Here is a 17,378-nt window from a genome sequence, read left to right as displayed (position 1 = left end):
GCCACAACTACTGAGCCTGCGCTCTTAGAGCCTGTGCGCCACAACTACTGAGCCTGTGCTGTAGAGCCCGCGAGCCTAGAGCTCCGCAACAAGAAGCCCGAGCACAGCAGTGAGAAGCCCGAGCACCGCCCGCCAGCAGCAACGAAGGCCCAAGGCAGCCTAAATAAATAAATAAATAAATGAAAATTAAAAAAAAAAAGTCAGATGGACTCTGCAAAGGTGTAAGTGGTATTACAGAATAGCTAGGCAGTGAGACTTGGTGGCTAAGGAAATCAGTTCTGCTAGCCAGTTATGAGCATTTCAGTCAGCAGTTCCAAAATATGACTGCATATCAGAAGCATCTGCAGTGCTTATTATCAATTGAGACCCCACCCTCCCCCCAACCACCCCCATCCCCAAGACCTACTGAAGCAGAGTCTCTGGAGTGAAACCTAGAAATCTAATTTTAACAAGCACCCCAAATAAGTCTGAAATAGCCAGCCAAGCATTAGCCCTAGGGTAGCAGGCCTAGATAGCCGCATGGAAACTACTGCTGTACTTCCCCAGTATCTTCTCCTGGGTTAAATTTCCAGATGTGTGCTCATCTGAAAATAGTTTAGCCTCATTCCCTTCCCTGACAAGTATTGAGGAGACTTTACTAGTGGTAAGAACCCTGAATAATTAATCCTTCCTAGGGCCTCTTCTACTTACTTCCCACAGGTTCCCCGCTCCAGCTGACTCTCTCCAGGTCATCGTCATCATCATCATCATCCACGAAGTCTCGAAGGCTATTCACTGCCCGCTTGGATTCCTTTAACTGCAGACAGACATAAGGCAGGGCACTCAGGCAGTCATCACTTCTCACCTCTCTTTCTGACAGCCAAGAAGGCTGAGGAACTGGGTCTTGAAGATGGCCAACATTTTCACCCTCTGCAACTGAAAGCCTAGCCTGCTAGATATTTGCCAAGAAAACAATTTGCTTTTTAGCCAACACTGGAGTCCAGTGACAAAAGGTCAGGAGGAATCAAAACCGCTTTTGAATTCTAATCACACTCCTGGTATTGACTTGCTTTGTAGTGAGGTTATCCATCTCTCCAAAAATGAATCTGCTTCCCCATTTGTAAAATAGACACAATAAAGACAAACTTCCAATCCAGTTCATCCTTCAAAAATAATAAATTGGGGGCTTCCCTTGTGGCACAGTGGTTGGGAGTCTGCCTCCTGATGCAGGGGACGCGGGTTCGTGCCCTGGTCTGGGAGGATCCCACATGCTGCGGAGCGGCTGGGCCCGTGAGCCATGGCCGCTGCGCCTGCGCGTCCGGAGCCTGTGCTCCGCAAGTGGAGACGCCACAACAGTGAGAGGCCCACGTACCGCAAAAAAAATAAAAATAAATAAATAATAATAATAATAAATTATATCACATGATAAAAGACAGGGGGGTTCTTGAAAAAAAAAACTCAAAGCAATCAATCATCTTAAGAATGTAAAGGAAAAAGGGCAGAGAGTTGGTTTTTACAATCCCCCTCTTTTCTCAGGGTTCTTTTCCATGAAGATCTTTCTAAAGATCTGACTGAAAACACTTCTGAGCCTCATGGAGACAGGTTACTGAGGATGCAAGGGGAAGGGTACACAGTGGAAGAGGGTGAGACCTTCAGCAACTGTTCATGGAAACCTACCTGTGAGAGCTCATCATCTTCGTCATCAAAGGTGAAAGCCTTGAACTTGGAGCTATTCCAATACTCCTCCTCATCACCCTTTGTCCGATTCATCTGGAGTGAGAGGAAGACAGATATATGTCCCTTTCTGGATTCCCCTCAAAAGAGCTCCAAAAGTTTTAAGTTCCTAGACTACAAACTCCCCACAGTAATCAGGGATGTGTGAAAGTGTCTGGTAAAGCAAATACTGAACATGCCATATAAAATCAGATCCTTGGGTCTCCAATCAAATCATACTTTTGATCCTCTGATTACCCACAAGTAGTCATTCATTCCTAGAGCTGCTACTTTCTTCACGGCACTCTCTCAGGTGCTGTAAGGAATATTTAAAGTGCAAAAAATAGTCCCTCTCTGAAGGACCCTACAACAGAACTCGGGTATTCAGCATAGGTTATGTATGAAGGTAATAGTACAAAGCAGGCAAGTGTTAAAAGAATGCATCACGAACTTTGCTGAATATACAATATCAATCAAAGCAAGAATATAACAGATAATAACTGCATTCATGTACTCAACATGTATCTATTGAGTGCCATCTCTGAGGCACTGTTCTAGGCTCTGGGAATACTACAGTGAATAAAACTGACATATATCTTGCTCTCATGTGTGCTTGTTAAATGCCTTAAGGCAAGCAAGCAATTAAAGGAAGCTAAATTATCCCCCTTGTATCTTCAAATCATGATTAATTTATTAACAAGTATTGGCCAAAATGTGGGAAATGAGGGCATGGCCAAAAAAGTATATAAAGAATCAGTCAAAACACAAGTCCCTCTCATAACTACTCTAAAATTAGATTTCACCCCGAAAAAAAGTTTTGCCTTAGAATTACAGACTAAACTATCAATGCCAACTGGATTAGAGTGAAAACTGATGTAAGCCAAGAACCAGGTACTGAACCTTCCACAGCACCCAAAATAACTCCAAAGGCTACAAAGTGTCAAATTCTAAAATATCAATTTGCTTTTTCTTTCATCTCAGTAGCACCTTTCTCAATAGACGGTTAAGAAACACTCATCATGGCAGCCCCATTGAGGCTCCCAATGGCCCTTAACATACTCTGCTCTCACTGTGTTTTCAGGGGATCCAGGGATGGCAAAGGTAGGAAGAGAACTTTTTACTATCTGGTTCTTTCCCATTGCGGACATCACTAATTGATTTCTACTGAACCCAAGTACGGCTTAAAAATCTTTTTGTATATTTAATCCAGGGAGTCAAAACCAAATAAAAAAGCTAGCAGAAACAATAAAATCATCCCTTATATTGGAACAAGCATAGGCTTTGTAGTCAGGCAGACTTGAATTCAAATGTCGCGTCTCCAATTCTGAGCAAACTGGGTAAATATTGTTATTTACTTCTAAGCCTTGGAGAAAGTGATATCCTACCTCACAGGGTTGCAGTGAAGAATAGGAGTCAAGAAACAGCTAACAAACTGCCTAGCATAAAGTAAATACTAAATGTTAGTTGTTTTTAGTATAGGATATCTTCTGCCATCTTTCTATCTCAGCCATCTGCAAAATTTGGGCATAACAATAGAAACCTACCTTTTAAGACTGGTGTGAGGCTTAAACCAGTTAAAACAATACATGTAAAGCACATATGCTGACAGAAAATTAATGTTCAGTATTAATTTTTATTATTAATAAATCGCTATCTTGGAAAAAGATAGAAGAATATTTCAAAGCATTCCTGAAGCTTAAAAAAAATTTTGATACAAAAATTCTGAGTAGCCATCACAAACACTGAAGGTGTGCATGCAGCAGGTAAATGCCTCTGATACAGATGCCGGTTTATAAAGCACTTTGTAATCCTCAGAACAACCCTGTAACGCAGGCCTGGCAGATTCCATTTCACTGATGAGGGAAATGAGACAAAAAAGGATTAATTATCGAAGTATTAAGCTAAAGCTAGCTGCTCCTAGCTAATCCAGGTTTTCTGTCTCCTGGGTCATTTCCACTATAATTTGCATGGTCCTTTTATCACTCTAGGGAAAACGAAGGCAGGTCATTACTACAGTAAATAAATAAATGTAAATATCTACGGATGGGCATAGAATGTGTCTAACAAACCCAAAAATCCACCAGAAGATTTCTGGAATCTTTTTTAACCATGCAACAGCAGTGGACATCTGACACTAATCTGTACTTCTAGCGCCAAGTGAGAACACAGATTTACTTAGCAAGTAAAAAGATAATGATTTAATGGTTCTAGAATTTATAAAGCAACCAGGTACAATTTTAAGAGGGACTGAGAAAACAGTTTCAACATGATTTAAAATATTTCAAAGGCTTGTCCTTGTCGCTTGTTTACTGAGATCCCACCATATAGGGTAGTAGATCCGAGGGAAGAACAGGAACATGACAAAGAAAGGAAAACGATTCAACCAAAAATATCTATAACCAACACGCTCCCGGCCTTAGGACACCCCAGAAACCAGCTACTGAGAAGTTACGTTCGGATTCATTTATCATTTTTAGAGCCAGGCTACGAACCGAGACGAGGAAATGTGGGTTAAACTAATAAAACTCTACGGGCGAACGTCCAGGAAACACGGATCAACCGCAGTGGCCAGAGCCCAGAACCCTGGTACAGTAAATGCTCGTTCAAAATCAGTTGTCTGGCCTCACTCGCGGCCCCAACCCCGAGTGGACAGCGGCTGCCTGCCCACGGGTCGCCGGGACTGGAGTAACAGAGTCAGGCCTGGGGGTCCTAAGGACGCCTCAGAGAACAGAGTGAAAGGATATGGATGCGGAGAGGCTTGACTTGGCCAGATATGCGGCCCAAGGGCTTTGGGACACCCTCACCTCTTCCACACCGAGCCCTCCCTCTCAGGTCAGCGTCAGAGTCCTCAGCCGTTGGTCCGGCCTTTCTAGACAGGCTATGCGGCATAGAAAAGAGGCGGAAGGGGATAGTCCCAGAGAGAGGCGGTTGGCTGTGGGAATGAGGTCCGTGGGGTCAAAAAAACGGCCGCAGGGCATGCTAGAAGTTGTAGTTCTTTCCGCCTCTGTCATCGGGCGCTGTCTTGACGGGCCACAGGGGGCTGTTGACTACAACTCCCAGAATCCGCAGCGTACCGTGCTTAAGTCCTTTCCTCTACATTTTCCGCGGTTATCCTGCGGGTCAGTCAACAAGACTACAACTCCCATGAGGCTTAGCATGGCCGATTAAGGGTTCAGGGAAACAATGAGAAGTGTCCTTTGTGTCTCCACGGGTGAGGAATGACCGTGTGAGCGGTAGCATTTCGTGTCTTTTAGGCGATAACCCGAAGGAGTTTGAAGGATCCCTAGAACAGACAGAAGTTAAGGTCCGGCGAGGCGGAACGGAAGCACCTGGTGGGAGGGAGGAGGAGCCGGATGTTGAGGCGGGGAGGGGGCGGGGGCGGGGAGGTGGAGGGAAAAGCAAGCCAGGAGCTTCTGCGGCCGTTTCTAGTAGTTTCCAGGCGCTGCCGGGCGGCTGGGTCCGCGCGGTCCTGAGGCTGTGGCTGTGGCTGCTCGGGAGCTGGTGGCGGCGCGACCGGAGAGCCGATGGCCAAGTGGGGTGAGGGCGACCCACGCTGGATCGTGGAGGAGCGGGCGGACGCCACCAACGTCAACAACTGGCACTGGTGAGGGCCAGCGGGCCAGGCCGCGGGAGCGCTCCGGCCGGGCCAGGGTTGCAGGGTCCCTGGAACCTCGGCCGGGACAAAGCTGGGGCCGAGGCAGCCTTTCCTGCCCGGAGATGGGTGTGGGTCCTTCCTGTTACAGGGGTCCGTAGTCCCAGGTCCTTCCACCCTCCGGCCTCCGTTTCATTGGCGGGGGAGGCGGGGGGACGACATGGAGGGCTGCGCCCCAGACGAGGGGTTTCAGATATGAGAACAGAACCCCTTGGCTGCTGCATTCAACCTGAGCGGGGAGATGCTTCCCACTCGTGGCCGCAGGAGTCAGTGAGACCCAAACCGCCGTGGATTGTGTTGGGAGACTGCAGTGTTAGTCTCGGGAGGGTTGGAATTCCTATTTTCCGGCTTACGGGTGGAATTAAAAGTCAGTCATAGGGGACTGCTGCCTCACTCTAGAAGGCTAAGGTTTAGAACGTGTTCTGCCAGTGCCCAGAGCCCAGTGATGCTGAAGGCGCCGTGGCCTATCACCCGGAACTATTAAGTTAGTTGTATTGTAGCTCCAGGGACTGCCCCTGGTTGCCGGGCAATCATGGTTTATAACCCAACCACTCTTAAAAGCCTGCTCTCCTTCATGAAATCCTCTACAAGTAATGTCTTATCTTTTGAGTCCAGTGAATTTTGTTCATACTGTCTTTACTGTATTTTTACTTTGTTGCAGCTCTTTTTACTGTTGTTTTCTCTACTAGTTAGAAAGTGGGGAGGTAGATAGTTTTTCTTTTCTATATCTCAGCCTGCCTCCTTTCCTCTTAACACAGAGTGTTTGACTTAATTTTCGTTTGTTTTGAAGTGCTGGACTTACATTGTTTTCATGGCTATTTAGAGGGCATAGAATGTGTAGAGCCTTTATAGCATAGCCTGAATTTGACAGGTCAAAACACTGTGCTAATGAGATCAAGATTATTGGTTTATCGTTACTGGACCATTTAGCTCAATACTGCATTCTGTTGGCCCCGTTGTGTGCTCCTGACTTCAGCAAGATGTGCAGTTTTCCACTTGGTCAGACGGGGGCGCTGCGTTAAAGTGTCTAATGCTGACCCCAGCGCCATCATGCTGAGAAAGGAAAGCAGAATTTTCCATTTAGTTTGAAACCACTCTATTACAGCAGTTGTCCTTATTGATAGTATGGGACTCCTGGTCTTCCTTTTAGGAGTCCCATACTGTCAATAAGGAGTAACACGTTTGTGGACATACTGGAGTGGGGCTGAGGGTTTTGTGTTCTTTTCCAGCCTCCTTTAGCCTTGGGTGCTCTTGCATAAAGCAAGCAGTTGTATCCTTCATTTGGCTGCTGGTCCATAGCTTTGTTTCTGTTTTGCAGGACAGAGAGAGATGCTTCAAATTGGTCCACAGATAAGCTGAAAACACTGTTCCTGGCAGTGCGTGTGCAAAATGAGGAAGGCAAGTGCGAGGTGACAGAAGTGAATAAGCTTGATGGAGAGGCATCTATTAACAATCGCAAAGGCAAACTTATCTTCTTTTATGAGTGGAGCATCAAACTAAACTGGACAGGTAAGTCTATGCTTGGCTTTTAGGACAGAGGTTAACCGCGTTTTGATTGACCTGTTCAGGAGCCGGGGAGAACAGTTTTTGAGAGGTTATGAACTTTTTTCAAGGGAGATAATGCTGTTTTGGAGTCCTATTGAAAACAGTTTTGGATGCTGAAATTCTTCTGCCACTGTGGGACACTATTAATGGGTTTCCTCTATCAGAGTCTCACAAGTCCCCAGTGATGAAGCAGCTGAGCTGCTGAATCTCTGGACCTGGTCTGTGTTGGGACATATAATGTGACATTTCTCAGACTAGCTATTTCTGCCTCTTGGATGATTTTAAAGTGGGGAGGGGGAGTTTTTTGGTTTTCTTTCTTTTTTAAAATTTTTTTTAACTCTCTCCAGTGTGACCCTAACAGTTCAGAGTGCTGTGGTAATGAAGCTTGCATGTGATTATAACTTGGGTCAGTTTTATTCTCTAGCTTAATGTCCCTTTTGTGAAGATATTAACATAGAATTGGGCCCATGGTTAGATGGTCCTGACTGTTGGGAAGCTGAATTTTAAAAGACAGTAAAGTTAAAAGGGTACATGTATGGGGCAAAGCATGAAATAAATTTTTGTTTCAATAAACATTTCTCAAGTGAATGTTAATAAAGAGGGGAAATGTATTTATCGTCTTTTTTTGTTTTTTAAACTACTAAAGCACAGCAGTCTGGAAGGAACCTTAGGTATCATCTTGCCCAGTCTCCTTTTTATAGATTGAGAAACTAAGGCCTAGAGAAGTAAAGATAAATAAGTGTTTTGTGAGTTAACTTTGAAAAACAGTTAGTTCTGCTATAACATGACACATGTGTTTCTAAAGATCACCACAGTACGCAGAATCTCTCAACAAAAACCACAGGGCTTGTCGGGAAGATGGGGGTAGGGACGTGACACTACACTCAAAAGTTTTATCAGAAACTAACACACCGTTGTAAAGCAATTATACCCCAATAAAGATGTTAAAAAAAAAGTTTTATCAGTGATTTTTTTTTAAATTTAGGAATGTAAAAATTGATGGCACAGTTTACACGTGTTAAATCATAAGAAATACATAAATAACATGATAAATACGATGCTTTACCTTGACAAAGACCTGAAGTTTGCTTGTGAAAGTGGTGTCAGAAGCCTTGAGGCATGTGGGTTGTTGTGAGGTGGTGGAAGGGGAGTCACCTGACATGAGAAGGAGCATTATAACACCACTAGTGGATGGCGTGGCTCCTAACACACAGTGAGCTGAAGTCACTGGCAGACAGATGTTTGAGATGTGTATTTCGCGTATTCCTATACAGCTCCATTCAGCTGGGTTTGGGTTTCTGTGGGTTCACCTAGTGTTTCTCAAGGATTAAATCACATATAAGCAAACATGAAATTCATGTTATGATCAAATCGTCCCTTAATATATCAATAGTATTGGAACAAATTTGTATTTTCCAGACAAGCGTTCTAGCAGAGCTGTCTGTATTGACTGTCAACCAAGTCCTCCTTAGCAGAGTTCATGCTGGTGCCAAATTCACATAATTCTTGGTCCCACACTGTAATAGCACAGCCTCAAGAAATCTGATGGGGAAGGACATTTCAGGGTGGGGGGCAGTGGCTGCATCTGGCATGGCATTCTCTCAAAATAAAGGTCAGTTCAGTTGCCCAAAAGAAGCGTAAGCAGAATAGTAGTTAGCACTCCAGAGCAGAAGAGGAGGAGAGAAGAGAAGGAGACTGATAACATTGCATTACTTTTGACAGGTACCTCTAAGTCTGGGGTGCAGTACAAGGGCCATGTGGAGATCCCCAATTTGTCTGATGAAAATAGCGTGGATGAAGTGGAGGTTTGTGCTTTCTGTTTCCTCATCTGTCTGAGTCTTCCACATCCTCTTATTCTCAGATGAGAAAAATGACCTGTCATTCAACATTACAGGCCAGGCTTGGCCCCAGCATTCAGAACCCCAGTCTGCAGATGATTCTCTAGGTCTTTGGTGCCATCGGGAGCTCCCAGAGCAGCTTGTGCTTATTTAATTACTTTGCTTTAGTGAGTAGTGTGGGTTCTAACATTAGCCGCCTTTGTCTTGGCAGAGAGACCTCGAGAAGGAGCACTCATGGGGATTGTACAGAAACCTCAACCCTCATTTCCTTTGGAAATGTTAGCAGTTACCTGATCGCTCGGCACTGACATTCCACAGTGTGGGCGCCTCGCAAGTTATTTACCACCTACTTCTGGTCTTTCACTCAGATTAGTGTGAGCCTTGCCAAGGATGAGCCTGACACAAATCTCGTGGGCTTAATGAAGGAAGAAGGGGTGAAACTTCTAAGAGAAGCAATGGGAATTTACATCAGCACCCTCAAAACAGGTATCCCTTGAGTACTTATGAGAAGATAGTTTTCCACCAGTCAGATGCTAATTAAGGGGCTTGACAGGTCTTTCTTTGGCAAATGGATAAAAATTTGGGGGGAGGAGGCTTATTTCATCTAAAAATCAGTCTATAAACCTTAAGTAAGGGAAAGATCTAGAGATATGTTGTCTAACGTGTCGGCTCTTGAGCACTTGAAAGGTGGCTAGTCCAAATTGAGATGTGCTGCGAGTACAAAAAACGCTATGGATTTTGAAGACTTAGTATTTAAAAGAAAAGTAAAACGTCTCAATAATTTTTTGATACTGATAACATATTGAAATGGTAGTTAGGATATATTAGGTTAAGTATATTGTTAAAATCAATTGTTGTAACGCTTTAGTGTGGCTACTAGAAAACTTAATATTACATTTGAGGTTGAGATTGTATTTCTGTTAGACTTGCTGATCTAAAGAGTTGGCAGCCCCAGACTCACCACGTGAGCGTAGTGTCCTGCACCATTTTTGATGCGCATTCTCCAGGGACATTTAGAGGTTATGTGAATAGTAGCCAGCTCAGCTGTCCCCTAGAATTCTAGTTCTGCCAGTGTGTTCTGATCTTGGCGTCGGAGTACACATGATCATCAGAGGGCACTGGTAGAGAGGTGGAAACCTTTTTTGGTGGGAACCAGTGCTCTGATGCCATAACTGGTTGTGGCTGTCCTACAGAGGCACGGCAGAGTGGAGAAAGGGGCCTAAATATGCAGCTGTGGGTATCTTGGCACACTCTTGAAGTCTTTGGAAGTGCCACTGCATTCATTGGCTGCCATCCACAGTAGACCTCACGTACACTTAACAAGTCGTGATGCTTCTAATTGAGTCAGGGGTTTAAAATAATCCCAGGGAACATACTGCGTTCTGTAGCATACACTCAGATACCTGTCTGGCATAGATCAAAGTTAAAGACGTTAAAGTGGATTACTCTTCCCTCCCTTGTCGTGACCTCCATCTGAGTTAAGATGGCCATGTTTGTCAAACTACAATGAAACCCTGAGTCTCAGCTACTAAGAAATAACTTCCAAGATCTGGGATTTTATCTTTTCAGAGTTCACGCAGGGTATGATCTTGCCTACAATGAATGGAGAGTCAGTAGACCCAGCCGGGCAGCCAGCACTGAAAACTGAGGAGCACAAGGTAACCCGTGTCCCCATGTGCTGGGGCGGGAGGCCATCTGGAAAGGGAGTTAAGGCACTGCCTCCTTCATAAGTCTCTATATCAGCTCTTTCTCTCCCACCCTAACCTCTGAGCCAGAGCTGGTGCTTTGTAGAGAGTCCACAGAGTGTAGTTGTCTGTCTCCCCATCTTTAACCTGGTGTTTATTCATTTATAACAGACCCCTTAGAGCAAATGGAAGCCATCAGGGACTTCAGAGTCCGACTGTTGTGTTTAACCCCAGTGAGGAGGTTATGAACGCAGGGTGGTCTTCACCTATATGCATCTTAAGTATTATGTCTACATTTCATACTTTGATACTAAAGGTGTCATCAAGGTATCAGGGGTTACGTAATCACTAACTTCACCTAACAGGAGACTGATCGATTTCACTCCATTTGCAGGGTGAGCAAATATTTTTTCTGGAGTTGGAACTGGTGTGGTTTGGGTTCAGCACTTGGTTTTCAGCCCTGTTGCCCTTTTGTCAGCACACTGGAGGATATTCTGGGGGTGCTGCTTCCAGCTACTTAAGCATAGAAATTCTGCTTGAGAATCACTTGGGGCTCTTCAGAAATACCTTATGATTTGGTGTGCCCTTCAGCAATGGGCTTTTAAATGAGTGTCCCTTTCTTTCACCTAGAGTGGCATTGAGGATTTGCTGGGAAAGTTCTCCTTCTGACTGAAATGCCCGCGCACATAAATTTCCTCTAACTCCCTGGAATAATTAGCCTTGGAGGTGAAAAAGTTTGTGAGAACGAAGAGCAGGGCTATCCCTGAAACCCTGTTAATTGAGGTTTCACTGTTCCTCTAAACTGACAATTTCACTGCCACTTCCACAGGCTAAGTCTGCTCCTTCAAAAACCCAGGCAAGACCTGTTGGTGTCAAAATCCCCACTTGTAAGATCACCCTTAGAGAAACCTTCCTGACATCACCAGAGGAGCTCTATAGAGTTTTTACCACCCAGGAGGTAAGTATACTCTTGTCCTTCCAGCTCCTGGCATCTGCTGTCCCGAATGACTGGAGTTGTGGGCACATCCCCGCATTGTGCGGAGGAAGTGCTGAGTGGAACCGTGAAGCTTTCCTTGTACACTCAGAGGCAAAGGGAAGACACTTTTGTTCAACCCACTCATCAAAGTGGATTCGTCTTCTTTTTTCTCTTTTATGCTAGTTTTGGGTCATGTAAGTGGGAACCACTGGAATCATTCTCGTTAGAAAAGTAAATGGATTCGAAATAATGGCATCCGAGGTTCAGAAAGAGTTACTTGAGTCGAAGCCTGGTCTCCAGTGGAACAGAAAAGAGCCTGAACCTGGTTCTTGGGCAGAGTAGTGTCTTTGGAAGTGAGAGCTAAGGCATACAGGTGTCAGCTGGCACTTCTGGGTCCCACTGAGAGCGAGGGCCATGCATCTTCTTACCTCCTTTTGCTCTGCAGCTTGTTCAGGCCTTTACCCATGCTCCTGCAATGTTAGAAGCAGACAAAGGTGGCAAGTTTCACCTGGTAGATGGCAATGTCTCTGGAGAATTCACTGATCTGGTGAGTACGTGCTTGCCAGGATATAGCTTTTGTCTGGTCAGAAGAATAACATTTCCTCCTTTTCTTTTTCAGCTCTGTAGATAAAATTTAAGGCTGTAATCTCTTTGGTTAGTAAAACCTCATTTTGTTTTTCAAAAGAATGCTACAATTGAATTCTCTTGCTTTCATATAAATTTTTCTTTAGTGGGGTAAAATTGCTTCTTCCTGGAAAAATCAAACATGGAAGAGAAGTTAGATACGTTGGTGGCTTACGGCTTTCCGTTTGTGGCACTGAAATTTCACGTGGGCACAGGTGACTGGACCCAACTTAGGAGTAAGAGGAGAGGCTGTGGCTGATGTCAGTGCAGGAGCTACCAACTCTGGTCCACTTTGTCCTCATCAGTAGTACAGCTGCAGATGATGGGCTCCGTACGAAAGGCAGATGGGTGATGCTTGTTAGGACTGGGTACGTTGCAGTCTATAGTATAGGCTGACCTCTTTGATTATTTTAGATCCCTGAGAAACATATTGTGATGAAGTGGAGGTTTAAATCTTGGCCAGAAGGTAAGCAAGCATATGTATTTATTGCCATTGCCCCCGGAACTTTTTCTTTTTCCCTTAGCCTCAGACCCACATGGAAACCCTGGATCTGAAACCTCCTTCCCCTTTGCCTTTCCCCAGGGCACTTTGCCACCATCACCTTGACCTTCATTGACAAGAATGGAGAGACTGAGCTGTGTATGGAAGGCCGAGGCATCCCTGCCCCTGAGGAGGAGAGGACACGGCAGGGCTGGCAGCGGTACTACTTTGAGGGCATCAAACAGACCTTCGGCTACGGCGCACGCTTATTTTAGGAACGGCAGCAGAGGGTACAGCCCGCCGAGCACGTCAGTCCAGCCCTCTCCTGACTGGGGCTTGTGACTTACAGGATTGCACCAGCCCAACCACTCACTTGGGGCCGGGGCCCCTTCCCTTCATGTATACCTTGGGTTTGTGCATGTTTTCTGCTGGGTGGGAACAGAGGGTGATTTCTCTTTTATGTGTACATACGCTAAATAAACGTAATTTAAAAATCGTGCATGTCTGGAACCTGTGTTGACGGGGTGGCTGGTATTAAGAGTTCCCTTGAAGGTTTTGAACAAAAAAAAAAAACAACGGAGGGGTTTTATCTCCGTCTGCATAAGTGTATGTAATTAAGAGGCCTGAAAAGAGCCTACTTCTCACCATCAGGCATTCCTGAGCTCATGTCCTTTCATACTGCAGACTGGCAAAACGGGTCTCTTCCCCTCACTGAGGGAAATGTGGGGTGGAGTTTCCCTGGGGTGAACGGTACCAAGAAACTTTATCGCTGGTCCAGGTGGCATCCACTCTGCATGGCCTCTTGTCCTCTTCCAAGAAGAGGTGATCAACCAGGTACTGGTTTGAGGTGTAGAAAGAGATTCCCCACCCTGTGACCAAGGGGAACTGTGGGCTTTGGGTTTCTGTTCACTGAGCTTCTGTTTATTGAGCGGTTACTATGTACCAGACACTGTACTAAGCAGTTCCCTTGCAGTAGCTTATTTAGCCCCCATAATTTAGCCCCTGTGAAACAGATACTACCATTATTTCTGTTTCACAAGAACCTAGTCCTTGGATTTCTTAACGCATATCCCAGACCCTACAACAGATAATTTAGCAGAGTTGGAATTTGGAACAAGGACCGTAACGGCAGAGCCAGTGCTCAAGTCCAAACCACTGTCTACTGCCTTGTTGTGTTCATCCCTGAAAAGAAGCAGCTGCATTTCTAGCATGTTAGGCATCCTTCCTGGAATAGGAAATTCCAGGCCTGTTGTTAACTCCCAGAAAGAGGAAGAAACGAATATAGAGTATTTTTAAATACCTGGTTCCATTAAGCAAGTTTACTGAGCACTGACGAAGGGGTTCCAGTGGGGTCCAGATTGCCACGTTGCAGGAAGAGGTAAACTGTACCTTCACAGGGAGGGTCATTTTCCTCGACAAGCCCCGCCCTGGTGACCTCAGTGTGAGTCAGCACCCTCTAATCCAGACACTACCTCCTGCAGTTACAGCTATTTCCTTCATCTGTCCTTGCCTGTTTTATTAGGTGGCAGTGAGGTCTGCAGGCTAATCCAACCAACATGACTTGGCCAAAATGTAATTAAAGTAGGAAATCAGTACTGATCCGGCTAATTTAGACCCCCAATATCCTCCTTTGGCTTGAATTAATCAACAAGTGCTGGGCTGAACTAATTTGCATCTAGTTCGGCATTAGATCTGCTTCCTGGGGCTTCAAACAGAACTTTTTGATAAACTACCTGTGCTCTAGCTTGAATCAAATCAAGGACCCCTTGGGACTTCCCTGGCAGTCCAGTGGTTAAGACTCCGTGCTCCCAATGCAGGGGGCATGGGTTCTATCCCTGGTCAGGGAACTAAGATCCCGCGTGCTGCATGGCGTGGCCAAAATCAACAAAAACAGCAAATCAAGGACCCCTCCTAACACAGAGACCAGTGACAAAAAAGGACCCCTTTCACACCTGGCGGGAGAGTTACCAATTCCAGAATACCTAGGAAAAATCTGAAGTGAAGTTTCCAAGTGTCTTAGTAATAACCGAAGCACCAGGCAAAGTTCCTGTTATATGACAGCTCGGTAACATTCATATCCCCAGTACTGATGGCTGTTCCAATTTTCACCACTTCCATTTCACTGATAACATTTTGGTTAGCCATCGGAGCCTAAAAAGCAGACTGACAGAGCTAAAAACAGAACTTTGGACTTGGGTTTGAATTGTAAATGTGTCACTTCCTAACAAATTGGACAAATTTCCTCATCTGTAAAATGGGTAGTATAATAGGTACCTATAAGAGCATTAGAGATGGATGTAGAAGCTCTGGCCCCCGGTGGCATGTTACCTGCTGACTTCTGGGCTCCCAGGCCCACACATTTTCCCTTGAGCAGGAATTGATCTTCTGAAAATCTGGTTAATTGGCCAAATTGCAAATCCTAGGCCAAGGGTTCTCCTCAACTAAGAACCATGTGAGGGGAACCTGTTAAATGCAGGAAAGTGGGCTCCACCCCTAGATACTCTTAGTGGGTGTGGGGTGTGGCCTGTGAGCTTACATTTTAATATCCCAGGTGATATTGATACCAGGGGTGGATTTTGAGAAGCACTTCAACATGTTAAGAAAATCTAACTGTAATAGAAGAGCCAAAGAAGCACATCTGGGTCCCTTTTGTGAACAATGAGACAAAGGATCTGAAACATCCTGTCTTCCAAGATCCGAGGGAGGCCAGCAGGATCTGGCAGGTTTGTACTGTTGGTTGTTTTAAACCCTAGTAAGAATTCAATGTGACCAGTCTTTTTGTTTTTTTTAATTTATTTTTGGCTGCGTTGGGTCTTCATTGCTGCGTGCTGGCTTTCTCTAGTTGCGACGAGTAGGGGCTACTCTTCGTTGCGGTGTGTGGGCTTCTCATTGCGGTGCCTTGTTGCAGAGCACAGGCTCCAGGTGCACAGGCTTCAGTAGTTGTGGCACACGGGCTCAGTAGTTGTGGCTTGTGGGCTCTAGAGTGCAGGCTCAGTAGTTGTGGCACACGGGCTTAGCTGCTCCACGGCATGTGGGATCTTCCCGGACCAGGGCTTGAACCCATGTCCCCTGCATTGGCAGGCGGATTCTTAACCACTGCACCACCGGGAAAGCTCTCAACGTGACCGGTCTTGCCTAGCCTAGAACCTTTTACGAGGTAACCCAGAGGAGGAAAAATGGGGCAAAAACAAACATCCAGGTGGCTGGGGCAGCTAAGTTAGAAACAGCTGTGGTGTTCGTGCTGGATGCGTAGCCACGGATGGCTCCTGGTGTCCGGGATGGGAAGAACAGCCAGGTGAGCCAGGACGGCCTACACTGGACCAGAGCGGGGGAGGGTCCTCTCTGATTTCATGGGCCTCTCCTGGCTCTGATACCAGCGGCTCCTGAAATCCTCCCTTTAACAGGGTCAGTGACCCCTCTGTGATTCTTTCTGCTCACACACAGGTGTTCCCTAAGCTGGCAGCCACCTGCACAGCATCTCTCTCTCCTTTGTACAGTTTGAATAAACACCATTTTATAGCTGATCAATGCCCCAGCCCCTTCAAGGCTCCTTTTCAGCCCCCTTTTCTTTAGTTTCTCTCACCTGTGGCCTGATGTGGTAGTAATTTAGCATGTCACTTGGATTAAAAATGGGGCTGGTTAAGTTCAGTCTGGGTAATAGACAAAGCATTAGGTATAGATTAAATTTAGTGTGTTTAAGTGTCAAGGTAAATTATATTAGAAAGGAGGGGAATTAGCCGTTTCCTGTGAAAACAGACTCTGGGATATCTGTATCTTGTTATTTATTTTTTTTAAGTTTCAGCTAAAACATAATTGAAACATTCCTGTGCTAATCGTATTGAATTCCCCAGACAAGAGACAGGGAAGGGAACTTGGCTACCACCTAGTGACCCGAGATCCTGGCCTCTCTGACCCTGTAATATTCTAGTTGCACCAGAGTGCTGTTAGATGGTGATCCCGGACCAGACTAATAAACCTCCCTCTAGGTGTGATGTAATTGGAAATATCTGGCTTTCTGAGTTTCTCCAGGTAGTGGCTCTGAACACACCTTGTCTCATTCTGCTTCCTGATGTGACTTCCCCAAATGCCAGAAGTGACAGTGGAGTGTGTGGTAAGGGTACCAACTAAGGTAGGGCTCTCTCATAGGTGTAGTTCTTGGGACAACTCTGCATTGGATCCCCTTGCAGCAAGTTGCTTGGGGAAGTGGGGTCACTTCCTCTGGTGTAAATGCAATTGACCTGTCTGACCGAAGGACTTGGAGTGAATGTGCCCCTAAGGTCCTGCTAGCTCTTCCCTGCCTCCTAGGTAACCCTTTACGAGTTTGAGTAAAGATAACCAAGTAAAGATTACCTAACTGATGTTTAGTCTAAACTAAACTCTGCACCCCGGAGCTCTGCCTGCCCAGCAGGGTTAGGTAATCACAAACGCAGTCCAGGGGAGCTTGGCTTGGACTGTAAGCAAGGGCTCCCTACACCCCTCTGCTCTGCTGGGGCTCCAAATTCTTCATCAGACAGAATTTGAAAATAAAGTGCTTTATTGCTGAGGTTCCCAGAGAGTTTCAGGGCAGCTGCCTAGGGGCTAGGACTGAAGTTCCCTACTTTTGGAGGCTTTTATGAACAGAGACAGTTGGGATATCAGCATTTCAACCCCGCAGAAGGCAAGAAGGTGTGGTTGCAGAGGGAAGCGGGAGATGAGGGGTGAGGGGAGGCAGGGAAGAGGCACGAGGTGTGCTGGGAGAGCTGATCATATGCATCTCTTCCCAACTCTGAGCTCAGAGTGTTCAGCGACATCACCTTGGGAGCCTGAAGTGGGCCACAGTGGGAACGTTTACACCACAGAAATTGCCCGAGGCTGTCCCCCTGCCACCCCCCCCCCCCCCGGGGGC

At 45.8% G+C, this 17,378-nt stretch overlaps 2 protein-coding genes across 4 annotated transcripts in view; one reads left to right on the top strand and one right to left on the bottom strand.

Annotated features, from left to right (window-relative positions):
• The window catches only part of VIPAS39 (VPS33B interacting protein, apical-basolateral polarity regulator, spe-39 homolog), a 24,832-nt gene extending 20,215 nt beyond the window's left edge, over positions 1 to 4,617 (bottom strand). The window contains exons 1-3 of the mRNA XM_024737895.1: positions 4,497 to 4,617; positions 1,657 to 1,749; positions 691 to 796 (exon numbers count right to left, since the gene is read on the bottom strand). Of these exons, the coding sequence (XP_024593663.1) occupies positions 691 to 796; positions 1,657 to 1,749 (199 nt within the window). The 5' untranslated portion in view covers positions 4,497 to 4,617. The remainder of the gene's footprint in view (positions 1 to 690; positions 797 to 1,656; positions 1,750 to 4,496) is intronic.
• Positions 4,618 to 5,044: 427 nt separating this feature from the next.
• AHSA1 (activator of HSP90 ATPase activity 1) lies at positions 5,045 to 12,990 on the top strand. Of its 3 annotated transcripts, XM_024737872.1 has the most exons (9): positions 5,045 to 5,296; positions 6,663 to 6,853; positions 8,612 to 8,694; positions 9,096 to 9,213; positions 10,297 to 10,385; positions 11,242 to 11,370; positions 11,834 to 11,935; positions 12,427 to 12,478; positions 12,596 to 12,990. In XM_024737872.1, the coding sequence occupies exons 1-9, from the start codon at positions 5,217 to 5,219 to the stop codon at positions 12,766 to 12,768; spliced, it is 1,017 nt and encodes a 338-aa protein (XP_024593640.1). In that variant the 5' UTR covers positions 5,045 to 5,216; the 3' UTR covers positions 12,769 to 12,990. The 3 variants fall into 3 exon arrangements, with proteins under 3 accessions (XP_024593640.1, XP_024593641.1, XP_024593642.1); XM_024737873.1 differs by lacking the exon at positions 11,834 to 11,935 and having other exon boundaries at positions 5,080 to 5,296; XM_024737874.1 differs by lacking the exon at positions 12,596 to 12,990 and having other exon boundaries at positions 5,080 to 5,296; positions 11,834 to 12,042; positions 12,427 to 12,452.
• The last annotated feature ends 4,388 nt before the right edge of the window (positions 12,991 to 17,378 follow it).

This window comes from Neophocaena asiaeorientalis, unplaced genomic scaffold, assembly GCF_003031525.2.
Source record: "Neophocaena asiaeorientalis asiaeorientalis breed wild unplaced genomic scaffold, Neophocaena_asiaeorientalis_V1.1 scaffold49, whole genome shotgun sequence".
In the NCBI taxonomy this organism is placed as follows: Eukaryota; Metazoa; Chordata; class Mammalia; order Artiodactyla; family Phocoenidae; genus Neophocaena; species Neophocaena asiaeorientalis.
The sequence above is the reverse complement of the archived record's forward strand: the minus strand, read 5'-3'. Positions and strand labels throughout refer to the sequence as shown.

Excerpts from the sequence above, each read along its gene's own strand:
- AHSA1 (XM_024737872.1), top strand. The coding sequence starts at position 5,217 with ATGGCCAAGTGGGGTGAGGGCGACCCACGCTGGATCGTGGAGGAGCGG. Across the intron at positions 6,854-8,611 it reads CATCAAACTAAACTGGACAG|GTACCTCTAAGTCTGGGGTG; the intron begins GTAAGTCTATGC and ends TACTTTTGACAG. Across the intron at positions 9,214-10,296 it reads CATCAGCACCCTCAAAACAG|AGTTCACGCAGGGTATGATC; the intron begins GTATCCCTTGAG and ends TTATCTTTTCAG.